Source organism: Euprymna scolopes, chromosome 13, assembly GCF_053919585.1.
Source record: "Euprymna scolopes isolate OS-2025 chromosome 13, ASM5391958v1, whole genome shotgun sequence".
NCBI classification, from domain to species: Eukaryota; Metazoa; Mollusca; class Cephalopoda; order Sepiida; family Sepiolidae; genus Euprymna; species Euprymna scolopes.
Genome location: NC_136494.1, coordinates 4,359,060 through 4,381,430, shown reverse-complemented (window position 1 = coordinate 4,381,430; position 22,371 = coordinate 4,359,060). Strand labels below are relative to the sequence as shown.

General features: G+C 32.5%; 1 protein-coding gene across 6 annotated transcripts in view; it reads right to left on the bottom strand.

The window, feature by feature from the left end:
* Window positions 1-11,630: 11,630 nt before the first annotated feature.
* Window positions 11,631-22,371, bottom strand: part of LOC145291923 (E3 ubiquitin-protein ligase LRSAM1-like) — a 106,800-nt gene continuing 96,059 nt past the window's right edge. For 2 of the 6 annotated variants that reach the window (XM_080137775.1, XM_080137776.1), the window contains exon 7: window positions 12,720-12,982. In XM_080137775.1, the coding sequence (XP_079993901.1) occupies window positions 12,815-12,982 (168 nt within the window). In that variant the 3' untranslated portion in view covers window positions 12,720-12,814. Of the gene's footprint in view, window positions 11,724-12,719; window positions 12,983-14,830; window positions 14,933-15,511; window positions 15,551-22,371 lie in introns of those variants that run through there. The other 4 variants (XM_080137778.1, XM_080137774.1, XM_080137777.1 and 1 more) reach the window with 4 other exon arrangements.

Genomic DNA, 22,371 nt, shown 5'->3' with positions numbered 1-22,371 from the left:
AGTCTTATACTCCAGGCTCTAAGTCATGTCGCCTCTGCACAACCGAAGCTATAACTATAATTACTTCCCCTCTAAGTAACAATATAATAAATTCTAAAAATGAACTGATCTCTTTCTGTAAACATAAGTCCAAATTTAATTATGGTAATTTTGAAATTAAATAGTTATTACTTTTATCTTTTATATAGATATAAATTATTTTTCCTTTAACTTTATCATTTTTCGACATACTTCTTAATACTTTATAATTTAATAATCTTTTATTTTAATTCTTTATTTCTTCTTTGTATGGCCGGTTCTTTATTTGCATTTTCTGTTTTATTTATTTATTTATTTATTTTTTATCTGCATTTTCTGTTTTATTCTTTAAACTTTCCTATCAATCTATCAATATACTCACACTTTCATATCTTGTATGTATATTTACTTAAATTTTACTATATGAATTTACTTATTTTTTTATTTATTTTTTATATATATATATATATATATATATATATATATATATATATATATATATATATATATATATATACTTTTTCCTGAAATTGCAGATACCGGCCATCTTCTCCTCTTAAATAATTTTTATTTTTTATTTTCATTCTTATTTATTTTATTTTTTTTTAATTTTATTCTTATTTTACTTTATTTTATATTATATTTTATATTTTATTTTTTATTATATTTCATTTTCTATTTATTTATTTATTTTCTATTTATTTATTATATATTTATTTATTTTCCTTTTAATGTCGTTTAACAATTCTTGCTGACACTTTTTTTTTTTTTTTTATAAGTGACCTGTACATTTTCTGTTGAGCTATATTATTTTGCCCTATATATATTTTCGCGCCTTTAACATTTCCTGTCTGGGTCAGTTTGACTTTTTTTTCCCTTTATTTTATTTTATATTTAACTTTATCATTTTTTTTTCTCCTTTCTCTTCCCAGATTTTTTTATTTATAGTTATGTCTCGCAAGTAGAGTGAAAAGCACATCTTATTTTTCTTTTATTGATATTTTTTCCTTGTACACACTTTTTTGTGAATTATTCCACGGATTTCTGCGTTTGGATTATTATGGACCATCTTCTTCCAATTACGGGATTTTTTTGGATTTTACTTGTACAAATGGAAACTCTTAACTTTCTTGAAGTTTTACATTTGGATTTTACCGTCACTGGATTTTTTATCTTCCACCAGACTATCCATTAATGTATAATAACCTTTTTATTTACCATATTCCCTCTGCTTAACTTATTTTGTTTTCAAGTAAGATTTTTGACTTATTTGTTGTTTCATCAAATACTTCTGCATGCAAAATCCGATCCTGCATTTTGATAATTCCTACCCTCTGATGAGAAGGAGAGTATTTCTTCGAAACTCTGCGGATTAAGGACTATCCATTTATCTAGTGTTTCCTTTTCAGATTAAATATGTTTTTAACTCATTTCAAAGTGTTTTTTAACATATTTCATTAACTGTTTGCTCATATTATAAGCTCTATTTCCTATTTGGTATTATCGAGCTTTTATATCTGGCTGAGATAATTTTATAAATATTAATTCTTTAATATTTATAATTTACTTTAATTTTACCATCTTGGATCATTTTGATAAATTCAATTGTAACTTTCATTTTATATATATATATATATATATATATATATAGCCAGCAACAAGTTAAACTGCAGACCAGCTTAATGCGGGTACTTGTCTTCCGCTTTATGGTTTTTTTAAATCAGAGATTTGCTTCTCCTAGAAAGGTTGCCTTCACCACGACTTACGGGAGCCCTCTCCACCCCAACGCACACATACAAACACACGATGCTAGTTGGCCATTGACCCCGAAAAAGGGTTCATTCGCCCTTTGGAAGGTCTTGTTTTTAATCCTTCAGGGAGACTAGCCACCCTCCTCACCAAACAAGTCTGGTGGGGGAACCAGTTTAGTCGCCGGTGACCCCGCCATGAGGCAGGTAGTACTGGGTTACATGGTACCAGTAGCATATGACATGACCTATATATATATATATATATATATATATATATATACATACACTGAAGATTCCAAAAAGGATGAAACACTAGTGGTTGTAGGTATTAAATTATTATAGTAAGAAATAATTATGTCAGCCCCTTTAAGAAATTTGTTTCTTATCATTGAGCAATTTCAGTTGAATTAAGTCGGTCAATTGAGCTCTTATGCATAGATCATCGTATAACAATTAGATCACTGTGACTCATGTAAAGAACATCTAAAAATAAAATATTTAAATTCAACGTTATTTCATACGGTTAATGGTAGCCGATTGGATACGGTCTTTGCTAATCGAGCCAGAGATGGCTCATGTTGCCAGGTTCGAATCTGTCGACTGGTGTTAATTGTGGCACTCTGCACTGAAGATTCCCGAAAGGATGAAACACTAGTGTCTGCAGGTATTATTATAGTAAAAAAAAAAAAAAAAATAAATAAATAAAATAAAAATAATTTATATATATATATATACACACACACACATATAGTTTTTATTTTTTCCACCTTTAATAAAGCTCCCTTCATACAGCTTTTGACGAGTGAGAGCCGAACTAGTCAACTGACTATTTTTTTTTTCGTAACCCCAAAAAAAATCATGAAATTATATATTTCACCAGATTTTTATTTTATTCACTGTCGTACATACATATACACACTCATGGTAGCTTCCTTCAATTTTGACAGACTATGGATACCGGCTGTCCAGGTGCCTGCACGTGAAATTTTTGCAGCAAGAGTTGAGCAATCTCAAACCACATCCCTCGAGTCGGCGTTGTTAAATACCAGTGGCAAATGGAGGTTCAGGCCGACTGGAAACAATGCTAAGATAAGCGGATAGCACATACAACACCTAGAATTCCCAAATGGTCACCCATCTGGTACTGACCAGGCTCAATGTTCCTTAACTTCGCTGATCTGATGAGAACCGGTGTGTCAATAAGATTATGTTGTATACAACATCACTATATTTTTGTTTTATGCATTGTTATAAATACATACACACATATATAAGCATATACACACGCATACATACATATAAGCATATACACACGCATACATACATATAAGCATATACACACGCATACATACATATAAGCATATACACACGCATACATACATATAAGCATATACACACGCATACATACATATAAGCATATACACACGCATACATACATATAAGCATACACACACGCATACATACATATAAGCATATACACACGCATACATACATATAAGCATACACACACGCATACATACATATAAGCATACACACACGCATACATACATATAAGCATACACACACGCATACATACATATAAGCATATACACACGCATACATACATATAAGCATATACACACGCATACATACATATAAGCATATACACACGCATACATACATACATATAAGCATATACACACGCATACATACATATAAGCATATACACACGCATACATACATATAAGCATATACACACACATATACATATAAGCATACACACACACACACACATATATACATATAAGCATACACACACACACACATATATACATATAAGCATACACACACACACACATATATACATATAAGCATACACACACACACACATATATACATATAAGCATACACACACACACACATATATACATATAAGCATACACACACACACACATATATACATATAAGCATACACACACACACACATATATACATATAAGCATACACACACACACATATATACATATAAGCATACACACACACACATATATACATATAAGCATACACACACACACATATATACATATAAGCATACACACACACACACATATATACATATAAGCATACACACACACACACATATATACATATAAGCATACACACACACACACACATATACATATAAGCATACACACACACACACATATACATATAAGCATACACACACACACACATATATACATATAAGCATACACACACACACACATATATACATATAAGCATACACACACACATATATACATATAAGCATACACACACACATATATACATATAAGCATACACACACACATATATACATATAAGCGTACACACACACATATATACATATAAGCATACACACATATACATACAAATATATACATACACATATATAGACACATAAGCATATACACACACATATATACATACACATAAGCATATACACACACATATATACATACACATAAGCATATACACACACATATATACATACACATAAGCATATACACACACATATATACATACACATAAGCATATACACACACATATATACATACACATACATACACACACAAAGCACTAATTTATGATGCATAACTTAACATTTTATGACATCATTGCTAACCTTTCCATAGAAAATGACTAAGCACTGAGCAGACGGGCCGTTCTTCTGCACACTTTACATAATTGTTATTATAAAGAAAAAAAGATGAAGCTATTTGTTCAGCATCCCATCCTTAGAAATGTTTTTTTTCTCTCTTTTCTTCTTGTTATACTGGGAAGGGATCCAGTCATCCGATAGGCGGAAGGTAACAACTTATTACGATAGAAGAGAGTCTAACCGGATTAGGAAACGGGGAAAAAGAGGCTTAACTATGATGTTAGTCAAAATGAGGTGATGAGGAAGACAGTTGTCTGCGATTGGAATCAACAAATGGAAGAAGACAAAGGAAGAGAAAAAAAAATTTTTATCTTAAAATAATTTGATTATGAGAATTTTTCACAAGATTTCATGAACCAATTCTTCAAAATTGAAAACGATATTCTTTAATTTAAATATAATCATTAAAAGCAGGCCATCATTTAGTGAATCAAGGAGAAAGTACACTGACTGACAGTCTGTTCGTAGACTTGTAAAATTTTCAATAACAAATAAAGGAAGAGCATTCTGGCCAAACAAAAATTGCCTGGGCAGCCCTGCCGGCATTCTCTGGTAAGGGTGTCTAAGGAAATTATGCAACATTTTTCATAACAAATAAGACATACATGCTGATCTTTTATGCGTTTCTTCTTCTTTTCAAGAAGAAAATAACATAAAGAGACGTTTGCTGGGTGTTTTCATATATAGAATTCACCTAAAAGAAAGAGAGACTAATGTTATCTTATCTAGTTATTTACTTCTTAAACATAACTTTTTAACTTAAGAAATGAGAGATGCAGACGGACAGAGACATTATTTGAAGAATACAGATTTAGGAGAGAGAGAGAGAGAGAGAGAGAGAGAGAGAGAGAGAGAGAGAGAGAGAGAGAGAGAGAGAGAGACTAATGTTCTCTTAAATAGTTCTTTACTTCTTAACTTTCTAACTTAACGAAATGAGTGATGCAGTTGGGCAAAAACATCAGTAATATTCGCTAACATTATCATTGGCAATATCTTGTTTGCACAACTTCCACAAAAACCCTCCCTGAAAACATTTCTTAATCTCCTCTCCATTTTCTCTACAGCGTTCGACGTATGCTCTTTACTTTAACTTTGTGTCATCTGGATTTCATTTAAACTTGGGAAAATTCTGTTTTACAGATCTTGGTTATTATCATGCACTCAGTGTGACCCTTTGTAAAATGTTTTTGACTCCTGATGGGGGTATGAGACGAATGGATTCGCCAATCATTTCTATAACCAACGGCTGTGCTAAACAACCAATGAAAATGTTTCAAAATTATTATAAAAATTGTCGAATTTTGGATTCAATAAGTTAACTACGGCACGGACCGCATTTGATTCTTGGCCGCCATCTTGGTTACTGATCTGAACTACGCCGTCATCTTTGTTCAACACAATATCTCAAAACTTAACACGCTTATCAAAGTTCAAGAATAAAACATCAAAAAAGCATGACAAATTGATTGTTTTTGTTTTGTTTTTTTTTAATTTGGTAAATTATTTCTTTGTTACAGACCTGTTACGTGGTGATTAACAAATACAAAGGATATGATAGGAGACGAGATGACAAGATTTAAAATTGTTTTCCTTTAATGGAAATCACCCTAGACAAGGCATAAAGCCACTTGATGTAAAGAGTTCTAAAAAAACAAAATAAAATAAATTACTACTTCAATGTCAAAAACCAATGATAAAAACAATACGGATAGATTTCCACTCTGTATACAATAACTCTTCTCCCATTGTCAGTAACATCACTCAGTGAATGTGAGGACTAAAGGACAAAATAAGGGAATATGCAACATTTTTAATAACAGAATAGACGTCTTTATACATACTTGCAGGTGTTTATAGGCGCTAGTCTTTTACATGCTTTCTGCTTCTTTTCACAAAGAAGGTAACACAAGGAGACATTTGCCGAGTTTTCATATATGGTTTTATTTGGAGAGAAGTTACTTAGTTCAGACAAGTCAGTGTTATTGTAGTTAGTTATTTTTGATTTTGTTATTGTAGTTAGTTATTTTTGATTTTGGCCTACAATCTCAATGCTCAACAACGCAACCATTTAATATAAATTTACACAGGTGCTTCATTACTGTCTCATCTTTGTAAATTTTTATCACATTTTATGTACATGGTATTGAAGCACATTGTTTTGTTTTTTTTGCCAAATAAATTGAACTGAAATGAATTGCATTATTATCTACAAACAGCTTAGCATTACCGTATGTAACAAGTGATATAATTTAACAAAAGTTCTCTCCCCCAAAAGGAGAGCATACATAGTTATATACGAGTGTTGTTTCAAAAGTAAGACCTTTTTTTTTAAGTAAAAAAACTAAAATGTTGAAGAGCTACACAAACGGGAGTGGCACCATTAAAACGAGCAAATTTTTGTGCTCTAGAATTTGTTTTTTCTACATAGTCACCACCATTCTATCTGATCTGCTCTACGAAAGCCGACTTAAAAAGCTTAATCTTTTCTCCCTTTAGCACTGATGACGACTACGCAGGGATCTGATTTTGGTCTACAATCTCCTTAATGGTCATTATGATAAACATCGCACAACCTTTTATTCACTCCTGCACCAAAAAGAGGACTACACGGACACTACATGAAATTTTTCACCGTCGGTTTCGATTGAACCAAAGGAGGGCTGTGTTTTAAATCAGAATCCATGGACCTTAGAATTGACTTTCAAGTAAAGCAATAAATGCAACAACAATGTAACAAGTTAGGGTAAATTTAAACAGGTGCTTGACTACTGTGTCCTCTTTTTTTATAAATTTTTGCCACCTTTTCCCTCACATGGTATTGAAGCACAATTGTTTTATCTTTTTGCCAAATAAATATAATTGAATTTACTTCCTAAATTTGACTTTCTAATTTACTTAAACGAGTGGTTCAAATGGACAGAGACATCAATAACATTCGCCTTAGATCATAGGTTTCTACATCATTGGATGTGGCTCACCTGTATCGCCTTAGATCATAGGTTTCTACATCATTGGATGTGGCTCACCTGTATCGTTTCCATGGAGAGACTCGTCTGAAACCTTAGTTTTCTCCCTGCTTGAAAACGTGGCATCATTCTTCAGTCTCCGTTTTGTCCACCATCCCATCTCAACTTTACATCACCCATTTTTCATTAAACCCTAGGAATGCACTGCTTTACAGATCTGGGTTAACATGCACTGAAGGTGACCCTTGTCAAAATTCACACCAGCTAACTTAATCGCCATTGACGTAGGGTCACTACTTTGTAACAGGTTTATATTTGTCAGCTCTAAAAAGAATAGCATTTTTTGTTGTTGTTTAGAATGCTAATTTTCATTGTTCAATTGTGCCCTAAAAAGAAACATTCATTTCAAATGTGGTCCTGTCATATCAAAGAAACTACTGCTAATTTTATATGCTGGGCCCTTCTGCTTGTGTAGTAATAAAACTTATACACTCATGATGTTTGGCTTTGTAAGGTGTTTAACTTTGTTCAAAATCGAGCTGCTCCTCGTTTCAATTGGATTTTTTGATTATCAATATTTATCAGAGGCATTCCAATACAAAACCTATCTAAGAACACCATAAGCAATTTATCAGCCAATTTTTATACAAATTAAGACAGAAAGGAAGGGTTTTAGTTCCTCTATTTGATAAAAATCTTAATCTTGATCAATCCACATGAAATTAAAGTTAAAATAGACTAGCTAACTGCAATGAGTAATCAACTAAGTTAAAAACTCATACATCTTTATTCGATGATCAATATGGAATGGAGAAAGAAAAAATCTAAAATAAAATTAATTCTTGCAAAACATGTATATATCATACAATCAAAACTTTACTTTCAAAACATGTATATATCATACAATCAAAACTTTACTTGCAAAACATGTATATATCATACAATCAAAACTTTACTTGCAAAACATGTATATATCATACAATCAAAACTTTACTTGCAAAACATGTATATATCATACAATCAAAACTTTACTTTCAAAACATGTATATATCATACAAACAAAACTTTACTTGCAAAACATGTATATATCATACAATCAAAACTTTACTTGCAAAACATGTATATATCATACAATCAAAACTTTACTTGCAAAACATGTATATATCATACAATCAAAACTTTACTTGCAAAACATGTATATATCATACAATCAAAACTTTAGTTGCAAAACATGTATATATCATACAATCAAAACTTTAGTTGCAAAACATGTATATATCATACAATCAAAACTTTACTTGCAAAACATGTATATATCATACAATCAAAACTTTACTTGCAAAACATGTATATATCATACAATCAAAACTTTACTTGCAAAACATGTATATATCATACAATCAAAACTTTACTTGCAAAACATGTATATATCATACAATCAAAACTTTACTTGCAAAACATGTATATTATACAATTAAAACTTTACTTGCAAAACATGTATATATCATACAATCAAAACTTTACTTGCAAAACATGTATATATCATACAATCAAAACTTTACTTGCAAAACATGTATATATCATACAAACAAAACTTTACTTGCAAAACATGTATATATCATACAATCAAAACTTTACTTGCAAAACATGTATATATCATACAATCAAAACTTTACTTGCAAAACATGTATATATCATACAATCAAAACTTTACTTGCAAAACATGTATATATCATACAATCAAAACTTTACTTGCAAAACATGTATATATCATACAATCAAAACTTTACTTGCAAAACATGTATATATCATACAAACAAAACTTTACTTGCAAAACATGTATATCATACAATTAAAACTTTACTTGCAAAACATGTATATATCATACAATCAAAACTTTACTTGCAAAACATGTATATATCATACAATCAAAACTTTACTTGCAAAACATGTATATCATAAAATCAAAACTTTACTTGCAAAACATGTATATATCATACAAACAAAACTTTACTTGCAAAACATGTATATATCATACAATCAAAACTTTACTTGCAAAACATGTATATATCATACAATCAAAACTTTACTTGCAAAACATGTATATATCATACAATCAAAACTTTACTTGCAAAACATGTATATATCATACAATCAAAACTTTACTTGCAAAACATGTATATATCATACAAACAAAACTTTACTTGCAAAACATGTATATATCATACAAACAAAACTTTACTTGCAAAACATGTATATATCATACAATCAAAACTTTACTTGCAAAACATGTATATTATACAATTAAAACTTTACTTGCAAAACATGTATATATCATACAATCAAAACTTTACTTGCAAAACATGTATATATCATACAATCAAAACTTTACTTGCAAAACATGTATATATCATACAATCAAAACTTTACTTGCAAAACATGTATATATCATACAAACAAAACTTTACTTGCAAAACATGTATATATCATACAATCAAAACTTTACTTGCAAAACATGTATATTATACAATTAAAACTTTACTTGCAAAACATGTATATATCATACAATCAAAACTTTACTTGCAAAACATGTATATATCATACAATCAAAACTTTACTTGCAAAACATGTATATATCATACAAACAAAACTTTACTTGCAAAACATGTATATTATACAATTAAAACTTTACTTGCAAAACATGTATATATCATACAATCAAAACTTTACTTGCAAAACATGTATATATCATACAATCAAAACTTTACTTGCAAAACATGTATATATCATACAATCAAAACTTTACTTGCAAAACATGTATATATCATACAATCAAAACTTTACTTGCAAAACATGTATATATCATACAATCAAAACTTTACTTGCAAAACATGTATATATCATACAATCAAAACTTTACTTGCAAAACATGTATATCATACAATCAAAACTTTAGTTGCAAAACATGTATATATCATACAATCAAAACTTTACTTGCAAAACATGTATATATCATACAATCAAAACTTTACTTGCAAAACATGTATATATCATACAATCAAAACTTTACTTGCAAAACATGTATATATCATACAAACAAAACTTTACTTGCAAAACATGTATATATCATACAAACAAAACTTTACTTGCAAAATATGTATATATCATACAATCAAAACTTTACTTGCAAAACATGTATATTATACAATTAAAACTTTACTTGCAAAACATGTATATATCATACAATCAAAACTTTACTTGCAAAACATGTATATATCATACAAACAAAACTTTACTTGCAAAACATGTATATATCATACAAACAAAACTTTACTTGCAAAACATGTATATATCATACAATCAAAACTTTACTTGCACAAAGTGTTTTAGATTGATGTCCATTCCCACTACTTAATATATCGAGCAAGTAGAGTTGCAGGAAGAGAACCTTGTGGTAGTTTAGACTGTCTGCTGTCTTGATGATGTGCCTGGTGATAGAGCTCACCGTTACGATACAGCAACTGCCAGAATCCGTTCTGTGTGGGAAAAAATTAAGAGAGCTCCTCACAGTCCTCACTTGCAGAGACATCTCGTTACAGAGTAATGGCTATGCTTGTAACACCTGCATCAGAAGCATTCTCATGTATGGCAGTAAGAATTGTAAGTGTTACAGTTGAATACATTACCAGACTAACTCGCAACGATCATGCAATACGATGGATATGCTCCTCAAAACTTGCTGATAGAACCCCTCTCAATGAGCTGAGATCTAAGTTTGATCTTGACATATCAAAGGCCTTCGACAAGGTATGGCATAAGGGTCTACTTCACAAGATTTCCAGCTACGGTATAACTGGAAATGTTTTCTCAATCATTAAATCATTTCTCTCTGATAGGCTCATAAGAGTAGTGGTTGATGGACAAAAATCAGAGGCCTGCAGTATTAATGCTGGAGTCCCTCAAGGGTCAATCCTAGGCCCAACTCTCTTCCTGATCTACATCAATGACCTCCCTAAACATATACTTAAATCATTCGTTGACATCTATGCTGATGACACGACCATCTACGGCAACACATCAAAGGCTGTAAATGACAAAGTTCTCTCTGATTCTCTCTCCTCTGATCTCGAGCGCGTGGTTCAGTGGGGGAAGACGTGGCTGGTTACCTTTAATGCATCTAAAATCAAACTCCTATCCTTATATCATCAATGCTTTGATCCTTATCTGGTATCAATTGTGATGGATGACTCTCGTCTGGAAGAGGCCCCGTGTTTTGACAAGCTTCTGTGTTTGACCTTTACTCCTGATCTGAAATGGAACACGTACATCAAGTCTGTTGCCAAGGTCGCTGCAAAGATGGTGGGATCCTTCTACCGCTCCAGAAGATATCTCAGTACGGATGCAATTCTCTATCTATATAAAAGCCAAGTACGTCCAAGGATGGAATACTATTGCCATATCTGGGCAGGAGCTGCTAAAAACAGCCTATCCTGCCTTGAAAGAGTACGAAATAGACTTTGTGGCTTAGTGGGGGATGCCCTTTTCTCTACCCTGCAACCTCTCTCCCACAGAAGAGACGTTGTGAGCCTATCTTTGTTTTATTGTTATTTCCATGGCAGGTGCTCGTCTGAACTCCAAAAAACACCCATCTAGCTGAATCCACTGTGAAAAATTTCCCCCTCTTTATCTGTGCCTAAATCAAAACGTGGATTCCATGAACAAAGCTTCTTTTTTAGAACTGCACGCCTGTGGAACTCTGTTCCGTCTTCCTGCTTCCCACCTGACTACAACTTGGATGTCTTCAAGTCCAATGTTAACAAATTCCTAATGAACCGCCCCCTTAAGTAAACACTTCATCAAATCTCCACACAAACGTAATGTACTTGCAATAACCCTTATCCCTGAGTGGCTTCTGGGCCTTGATAAGTGGTGACCACTGTGTAAAAAAAAATCTCAATTCAGTAGATGAGACCCTATACTGGAACAGACTAAGTTGGTTTGCAGGGTAGTCGGCAAATAACCAATTTATTTTGTCAAAATTTACAATATTGGCATATTATAAAAAAATTATTACAATAAAACTATATTAAAAATTTTTTTTATTCAACTTAGGCATAGAGTAATGTTGGCTTGAGGGATGAGGTGGGGGGGGGCGAGAGTCTTTCTATTGGTCTATGAAAGTCGACAAGTGGCCAAGAAGAATCATTAACTTTGATGCCCTTGGAGCTTGTCACAGAAGTCGACCCAGGAAAAGGTGGAGTTCCCTCTATCGTGTTAGAAAACTACTCACCCCTGAGAGTATCCTGCACCTCTACAAAGCCACCATTCGCACATGTATGGAGTATTGTTGCCACATCTGGGGTGGTGCATCTACCACTAGTCTGTCCCTAGATTTGATCTCAATTCAGTAGATGAGACTCCATGTAGGAATAGACGGAGATGGTTTGGCCATATCCAATGCATTGGCAGTCGACAAGCGGCCAAGAAAAATCATTAATTTTGATGTCCATGGAGCTTGTCCAAAAGATCGACCTAGAAAAAGGTGAAGTGATGACATCAAGCAGGATCTGAAACATGATACGTTAAAAATTAGCAATTGATCGAATCGCGTGGCGAGACGTCATTGGACCAAGTCAACGACCTAAATGTCCAACCCTCAAACTTAGAGAATAAGTGATGATAAATGTGCAGTAGTAATAGTAGTAGTATGTAGATTATCGATTTCGGAGAATAAAAGGTCTATAAAAATAAAACATTAATAAAAAAAAAGTAAGAAACAATCTATCTTTATTAATATGAGATAAAAGGAAAGTTTGTGTGTGTGTGTGTGTGTGTGTGAGTTCCTTATGGACTCCCAAAACAGCTGGGCCGATTTATTTTTTTTACATTTCGCACAAATGTACTTTATGTGCCTGGCAATGTTCTTAGATAGGTTTTGTATGGAAATATCTTCAATAAGTATTGATAATCGAAAAAAAAAAGTCCGATGAAAGAAGGAACAGGTAATTTTGACTATAAAGTTAACACCTTATACAGCCTAACATCGTAAGTGCATTTGAGAAGTTTTATTATCACACAAGCAGAAAAGCTAGGCATATAAAATCAACAGTAGGTTCTTTGATATGACAGAGACCCATTCGAAATAATTGTTTCTGTTTAAAGCACAACAGAACCATGATACTTGACTTTTGCATTTAAAACTTTAAGTAGTTATGTATTAAAAAAATGTTATAAAATCAACAAGTTCTCTACAGTGCTACATAAACTACAATGTATTTTGGACTAAGTCACTGTGAGGATGGATGTGAAGCCTGTTCCAAGTGCAATGCGGTGGGTCTCTAACTAGAGCAGGTAATAGACATACGTTTTTCAGACTGATATGTGAATAGGTATGTCGCGCACACATGCACACAAGCATTCATCAATATGCACCGGTTATTTGCCCTTGTCTTAGCTTTAGATCTATCCAGCAGGTAACATCTCTACTTCCTGTTTCTCATTCTCTATCCACTTCCGTTCTCTCTCGTCTGAATCTCCAATGTAGACAGACACACTTTCTGTTCGCCTCAACAGGCGGTATCTTCGTTTATAAAATAAAGGTACATCCTTTCTCAAGGTAAGAATACACATGCCTAAAACTACATTAACGAACTTGTATGAACACTAGATACACATGCATTCACAATGAACTTATTAAAACTTTTCCTGTTTATAGATATACACATAACGAACATACAAACATTTCAAGTTAAAAAGCCTGCTTATGCGTGTGCGTGCACACACAAACACACACACACTTGTTTTTACGTTGTTCGTTTAATAAAATATATTCTTTGAATATATTGTAACTCGGTAGCCATTGTCTCATTTTGAGGTCTGAGTTTTTGAACACGCATCATAAAATCTACAAGATTGGGTAACCCCTATCTCTACAGATTGGTGACTCAGTTCAACTACACAGGCAATTAATCGATTTGATTGGAAAATGGGTGATTTCGCGGATTCCGATGACAAAATGTGGGAGGGTGAAACATTAGTTCATCTTCATTAAATCCCGATTAACGTCGGGTCTCCCTGCTAGGTCGTTACTAAATTCCTTTTGAATTGACTAGAAATGGTTGACAATAACAGAACGGAGTTGGAAGATGTATTTGTTTACTATTATTTGAAAATCAATTTAACAAAAAAGAGACTTTGGTAAATTTCGGAATATGTAGTCGACCATTTTGAAAAAGAAAAAAAAACAACGTTAGATCAGTTTTTTAAGACAAAATGCAACAAAAAATTAAAATACTGTAAAAATAACAAAAAATATCCACCTAGGTAGAAAAGTAACTTTTATTGTCATTGGTAACATTTATTTGGTATCTATTTCTTTCACTTTTTTTCGTTAACTATTGTAAACCCAACATGAATAAAAGGTAGCAGCATTAACAAGTTCCATTTTTCCAAGTTGCTATCATCGCAAATACAAAGAAAGCGTCTGTATTGTTTTCTTTCCCGCTTTTCCGAGACAGCTTTTAAAATAAAATATAAATACAAAAATACATAAGCTGCAAATGTTCCGTATTGACAAAAAAAAAAAAAAAAACAATCAAAAACTTTTGATGCTTCTTGCTTTGTCTGGTGTATTAGTGTGTATGTACGTGTATTTTTTTTTTTTTTAAAACCGTCTCGACAAAATTATTTATTACTAGTTGGCCTATAGAAATTTCAATTTTATTCGTCTGTTGTTCTTCGTTTGCTGCCATGTTTGAATATATTTCCATTCTATAGACATCCGACACCAACGCAGACTCCACAATATTATTGTATCATCATTGTTCAAATCTAAACATACATACTACTTATCTAAGTAATCTACATCCAAAACTCTTATAAAAGTTTGATTTATTTAATACAAGCAGGGAGACCCGACGTTGCTTAGGATTGAATGATGATCAGAGAATGTTTCACACTCCCATATTTTTATTGTCATCGAAATCGGTGAAATCGACCATCTTTCGATCAAATCGATTGATTGCCTGCTCTATTTGAGGATCCATCACTGTGCACTGGGACGGAGCTTCATATGCCTCCCTGCAGCGATTTATTGCACAATACATTGTTATCTACATTGCACTGTAGAGAACCTCCTGTTGATTATATAAAATATGGCTTGAATTAAAGTTTAAAATGCAAAAGTATCATGCTTCAACTGTGCTCTAAACAGAAACATTCATCTTGAACGTACCCCTGTCATATCAAAGAACCTACTGTTGATTTTATATGTCGAGACTTTTGGCTTGTATGGTCATAAAGATTCTCAAATGCACTTATGATGTTAGGCTATGTAAGACGTTAACTTTGGTCAAAACCGCCTGTTCCTGCTTTCATTGTATTTTTTTGATTATCAATACTTATCAAAGACATTCCAATACAAAACCTATCTAAGAACACTGTCAGATATAAAGTAGATTCGTGTGAAATTAAAAAAAACAAAAAAAAAAAACGACCCATTCGTTTTGGAGTCCATAGGGAACGAACTCTCACACACGCAAAGTTCCTTTTATATAATAGAGAAGATAAACAAGTTAATGAGTCTGACATTTATGACATTAAAAGATATCCTAAAAGTGCTGATTGCTTTAAAATGGTTTCAGCAAGAAGCAAACGAAATGTTAACATTTCCGAAAAAGGTCAATATTTGGAGTATGGCTAAGAATTAGAATTCAAGTTTAAAAAAAATAAATAAATGATAGAAAGAAAAAAAAGGATATTTAGTTTAAAGAATTTATATATTATCGTTAAACAATCATTATTCTTTATACCTGCAGACACTAGTGTTTCATGTTTACACAATCATTACATACATTAGGCAATCTCGTGTTTGAACGAATGGAAGTCATGGACATTGCATAAGCGCTAGTTGACCGCCTTTTAGTTATAATTATGCTGCAATAAATGAGAGAATAATGCACTCATAGAATTGCTATTTCTTATCTCTCTTATGTTCATTGAGCTTTTTCTCTAATCTATTTGGGTTTCACCAAACTATATATGATGGCAATTTTGGCAAGGAACAATGTATATGCCTGCATTGAAATTGTTTGTTTTGGAGATGTTTTGTTATTTTAATGTTTGTTTCATAGTTTGTGATGTGGTTTGTATGATTGGAATTCCTAGTTTGTTTAGTGTAAATTATTGTATGATTGTTTTGTGTACGTAAAAAATGTCTGTTTATGAGAGAACTGTCTGATGTACATGATTCTTGTTTATTTATCCTGGAAAATATTTGGCTTTTTTTTCTTTGCATTTAATATGGGGGATGTTGAAAGGTTTTCAACATATTTGTGAGGTATTTGAATTCTATGTGCATTCAGAATTTGTAGTTCAGAATATCTGGACAAAGAATTCTCTCATAAACAAACATCATCTTTTATCTACACACACCAATCATACAATAATTTGCAACACAGCAAAGCAAAAATGATATACAGAGCTATCCGAAGATAAGGTTAACGCAATAGGATGATTGTCAGGTAAAATTGATCAATGGCAACATGTTCCAATGATGGGGAATTCTTGCAATCGCACTCACACCTGCTCCACCCTGTTCTCCAATGGTATCACCAAGGTAACAAAACTTCTGAACAATCTCAATAGCTTCACCATCCAAATATATGAGGGTAGTTCCAAAAGTAAAGCCTCCTATTTTTTTTTTTTCACTCAAAAAGTTGCAGAGCTATGAAGACGAGAGTGGTACCATTAAAATGAGCGACTTTTTGTGCTTCAGAATTTATTTTTCTACATAGCTACCAACATTCTCAATGCACTTTTGTCAGGAATTCAATGACACATCTCTTCTTCTTACTCACATCCATAACAGGGGTTGCTTTCTTAGAGTCTCACAATGTCAATATCTGCAACAATGTTATGAAACTTTCAGGTCATAAATGCATAAGTTCAGTCATCATAACAATGTGATTTGCAATTCCCTATTGTGGAATAAAAAATAGGAGGCATTACTTTTGGAACGCCTCTTGTACTTTCTCCATATCATTTGTCGAGCATTCATTCAGTTTATTCTTGAACTTTTCTACATTAGTGCAATTTTACCTTGATAAGATATATATATATATATACTAGCTGACAGCCTGGCATTGCCTGATCCTATATTACGCTTAAACATGATATTTTAATTTCTGCAGATTGCGTATGTATTATTACAGAATCTATCCTCTATCAATTATTATATATGAGGAATAATTTGCCCGATGGACTCATTTGCAAAAAAAAAAAAATAAAATAAAATAAAATAATGTTGTTCAAATTCTGTCTGTGTTTGTTTACAATATCACGTCAGCTGATATTTTGGGCTTGATGATGAATGCCCTGGAAAAGTCACTTCTGATTAATGTTTAGTTTTAAAATATGCAAATGAAGAAATGATTTGTGGCGATTTTAAATGGTATTTCTTCTTTTATTGTAAATTGAACTCATTAACAAGAAAAATTTTAAATAAAATGGTGAGGTATAACCGGGCTTGAACAGGGAATCATTTGATCTGTATTTGAATTCTCTAACACTGAGCTATATCTCCAAACGACAATAAATCTGTCTTTTTTAAGAAATGATTTGCTGAGATTTTATTATTTCCCTTGGTTGGTGTAACATAAAATATTCCCTTATAAAAATTCTTATTTATCTATTTTCAATACTTATCTGATGAATATTTATACATTAGAAACATATCTGTGTGAAATTTGCAAACGATAGGCTCAGCAGTTTCAGAAAACCTATGAGGAAGAGACACACACAAAGTGACTTTCATATAATATATATATATATATATATATACATACATATTACTTTTTTTCACTTCAAACAAGGCATATTGCCATTTGGATGTAAGGGGCTATTATTTGGGATCATGTCTAATAGGGAGTGGAGTACCAATATGTCTGTTTACATGATATTTAAATTTTTGTAGATTAGTACAGTAAGAGAAGAAGAAAACAGGGAGGGAATTCCAAAGTCTGGCAGTCCAAAAGAAAAAACTATTAGAGTAGAAGGCTTTCAAGCATCTAGGGATCTCTACAGTGAAGGGGTGGGATTTTGCTGATTATTGGGTTGTTGGGAGTATGTACATCAAGGGGGTGCATCAAACCAAATTCCATTAAAGTACTTGTTAAACAGGAACAAGGATGCAACATTGTGCCGATGTGACAGAGGATACAGCTTAGTTGATAGTGCGAGCCCTATTAGGTTTGAGACTCCTTTTTGTACTGTCTAAAAGTGAGAAACTAGAGGTTGATGCACCAGTCCAGAACAATACTCCATGCATTGGAGAATTGTAGCTTTGTAAAGATATAGGATGCTCTCTGGTCTGAGTAGTTTTCTAGCACAGTAGAGGGAGCCCGCCTTCTTTTCAAAAGCCTTGGCAATATACTCAGTGTATTTGTTCCAATTCATGTTTCCTGTGAATGTTAAGCTTAGGAGTTTGAACGATGAGCTCTCAAGTAGGGTGTTTTGTAATTGTTAAAGGAAAGAAGTTTAATCTTAGTAGCATTAAATATTACCATCTATTTAAGATCCCATTCCACTATGGATATGTGTATATTCATCTTTCCCCTCATACCTTTATGAATATCAGGAACAATAAAGGTCTAATAACCAACCCCTGGGGCACACCTGCATTAATATCATGTTTAGATGTACGGCCACTGAGGACAAACTGGAATTTTTGATTGTCTAGGCTCTGACTATATTGAGTATTCGTTCAGAAATATCATAGGATTTCATTTTTGTGAGAAGGCCCTTTATCAAGTTATACAAAATATATAAACTTCAAAGAGTATCTTAAATTAAAATTTTTTTGCTGCTTCTACACTATTGGGACGAAATTTCTGAAATCGTAAAACTGAATTTCACATGAAACCAATGGTATCTACGTATTCTTCGTATTTTTAAGATGATTATCCAAAAATTACGAAAATCAATAAGGTAGAAAATTATCTATTAAAGAAAATAAAAATAAAATTTGATGAAAACAATCATAAGACACAGGAGTTCAAAAGGGAGGTAATTTTCCATTTCGATTTAAATAAGATGGCAGCAATTTTTTTTACCTGCTACCACGATTGAAGTTGTTTTTTTTTTTTTAATAATCCAGTAATATTCCGGTAATTTTTTTAAAATTTGTTGAAACCATTGTTTTTTGATGTGAAAACTCCATTTATCGACTACAAAATTTTGTCCCAATAGTGTAGAAGTGCCATTCTTTTTTTTTTTTTTTTAACAAACAAAATTTATTTTTACTTTAATAATTCTCTATTAAAAATAAGATTGTGTACAAGATTAAATGTTTGAAGTTTTTCTTGCCAATAATTTTAGAATGTAAAAAGGAAAGATATTGATCAAAGCCATTATAACAATAAACTTAAATATTGTTATTTTCATGTCACGTGCTCGACTGAACTCCAATCTATGGTTCTCCCTTGTCAAACTTTCACAAAAAAACGGAAAAACACTTGATTAGTTACAACCACTATAAACGATTTACCCCACTCTTTATCTGTACCTAAATCTAGATGCAGATTCCATGAACAAAGCTTCTTTCCCAGAACTGCCCGCGTGTGGAACACTGTTCCGCTGCCCTGCTTCCTGGTTGAATACAGCATGGTAGCCCTCAAATCCAATGTAAACAAGTTCTTGTCGAGTCGTCCCTATAAATAATCAAATTCTACCTAATTTACACCATTAACGATTACTACACTACCACCTTACATTCATTAACCCTTATCCTCGAGTGGCCTTTTGGTCTTGATAAGTGGCGACTCCCAAATAAAATAAAAATCATGAACGTTTTTATGAAGATTTTATGTTCTCATTTTTGCTAATTTAATTTTTCTTCTCAATTTCTGGATAGTCAATCCATTAGTTAAATGAAAAACTGACAATCAATGGATATTGCTTAAAAGGCTATTAGTCATAATTTTTGTGTGATTTTATATGTGGAAAAAAAATTTCTGATGTAATTCATGGTTTCATTTCTCGTTTCATTTTTCTCTCCTTCCTTCATTTTTTTTCTAAATAAATTTATCGAGAGATTTTACATCAGGTGAGATTTTTAGTGACATCTTACATCATAGAAGACTTTGTAAACTTTTTCTCCCCCCCGCCTTTTTTTTTCCTTAATTTGTTGATGTTAAATTCTGGAGTGGTAGGCCCTACAAGGAAAAATTGTACATCCAATCTTGTTGATAATTATATCAAAGTCATATCCGATGCATCACGTGTGGTTGACTTGAAAATTGAATAAGAGGAGTTAGTCACATCTTTTGAAAGCATTAACAAAATCACATCCCTTCACTGTTGATAGCCCTAGATGCCAAAAAGCTTTCTACTCTAATAGCTTCTTTCCTTGGACTGCTAGAAGTTGAATTCCCTTTCTGTTTCCCTTACTGTACTAACATGCAGAAGTTTAAATGTAATGTGAACAAACATCTCGCTCATCTCATTACATAGTCCCAAATAGTAGCCTTACATCCAAATGGCAATATGCCTTCTTTGGGGTGAACAAGTATAATAAAAAAAAATAAAAAAAAAACTGTCACAAATTAAAAGATAATGGACCAGACCCTTATATTGTGACTTGACAAAAAGAGTAGAACATAGAAAGTTAATTTTGAGTTTACTTTAGACAGTCGCATTAACTCACACTCCCCTTATTTTGTCCTTTAGTCCTCACATTCCATAAGCGATGTTTCTGACAAAGGAGGAAAAATTGCTGTTTTTTGGATCAGTATTTATTCCATCTAACATTTACTGTTGGCAAGTTTTTGACTTTGAAGTAGTACTTTTTATTTTTAGCTCCTTCCATCAAGTGGCTTCATGCCTTGTTGGGAGTGATTTCCAAAAAATAGTCCAGCAATTAGAAACCGAGGGTACTTTTTACAGGTTTCTGTGATTAATTATTTAGTAATAGTGATTATTGTACAACTATTAATTATACAAGACTTTTACACAAATCTCCAAAATAGTAATTACTGAATTTTTGTTCACAAACACCTAAAGTTATAAAATAAATTCCCATAACTAGATGATAACTATATGATAACTGTAAGACAAAACAAAGACAACCTGTGAAAGCCTGGACCTGTAGAATCTTTTTTTTTTAACAGTGGAATCACCGCTTATCAAGGCCCTGAGGCCACTTGAGGATAACGGTTATTGGGTGTACAGTAATCAATGGGCTAATATCGTAGTAGTCGTTGGTAATAGAAATTTGGTAGATTAGATTACTTAAGGGAGGGGGGTCATCAAGAATTTGTTTATGTTGGACTTTAAGACAACCAAATTGTAGTCAGGTGGGAAACAGACAAACGAAAGAGTTCCACAGGCATGAACTTCTAAGAAAAAAGCTTTGTTCATGGAATCTATGTTTTGATTTAGGCACAGATAAAGAGTGGGGAAAACTTTTGACAGTGGTTTCAGCTAGATGAGTGTTTTTCGTGAAAGATTGGCGAGGGGGGACCAGAGATTGGAGAGAAAAGGGCATCCTCTAGGCTATGAAGTCTATTTTGTACTGTGTCAAGGTAGGATAAGCTGCTTCTAGCAGCTCCTGCCCAAATATGGCAACAATACTCCATTCCTGGACGTACTTGGCTTTTATATAAATAGAGAATTGTATCCGTTGTGAGATATTTACTCGAGCGACAGAAAGATCCCATCATTCTTACCACTTACTTCCGTCCTACAACAAGAAGATGTGATACAAGGTGAAGAAAAACAAGCCAGTAGCTCTAAAGGAGGAACACTTTGGCTTAACAAAAATAACCTGGTATTTCTTTTTTTTTGGGGGGGGGGGGCTCAGACAGTTAAAAAAAAAAAAAAATGGCCCATACTCTGTTGACTTTGAAAGGATCTAGTATGCTTATAAAATTTATTCTTTCTTTTTCAATGTTTAATCATA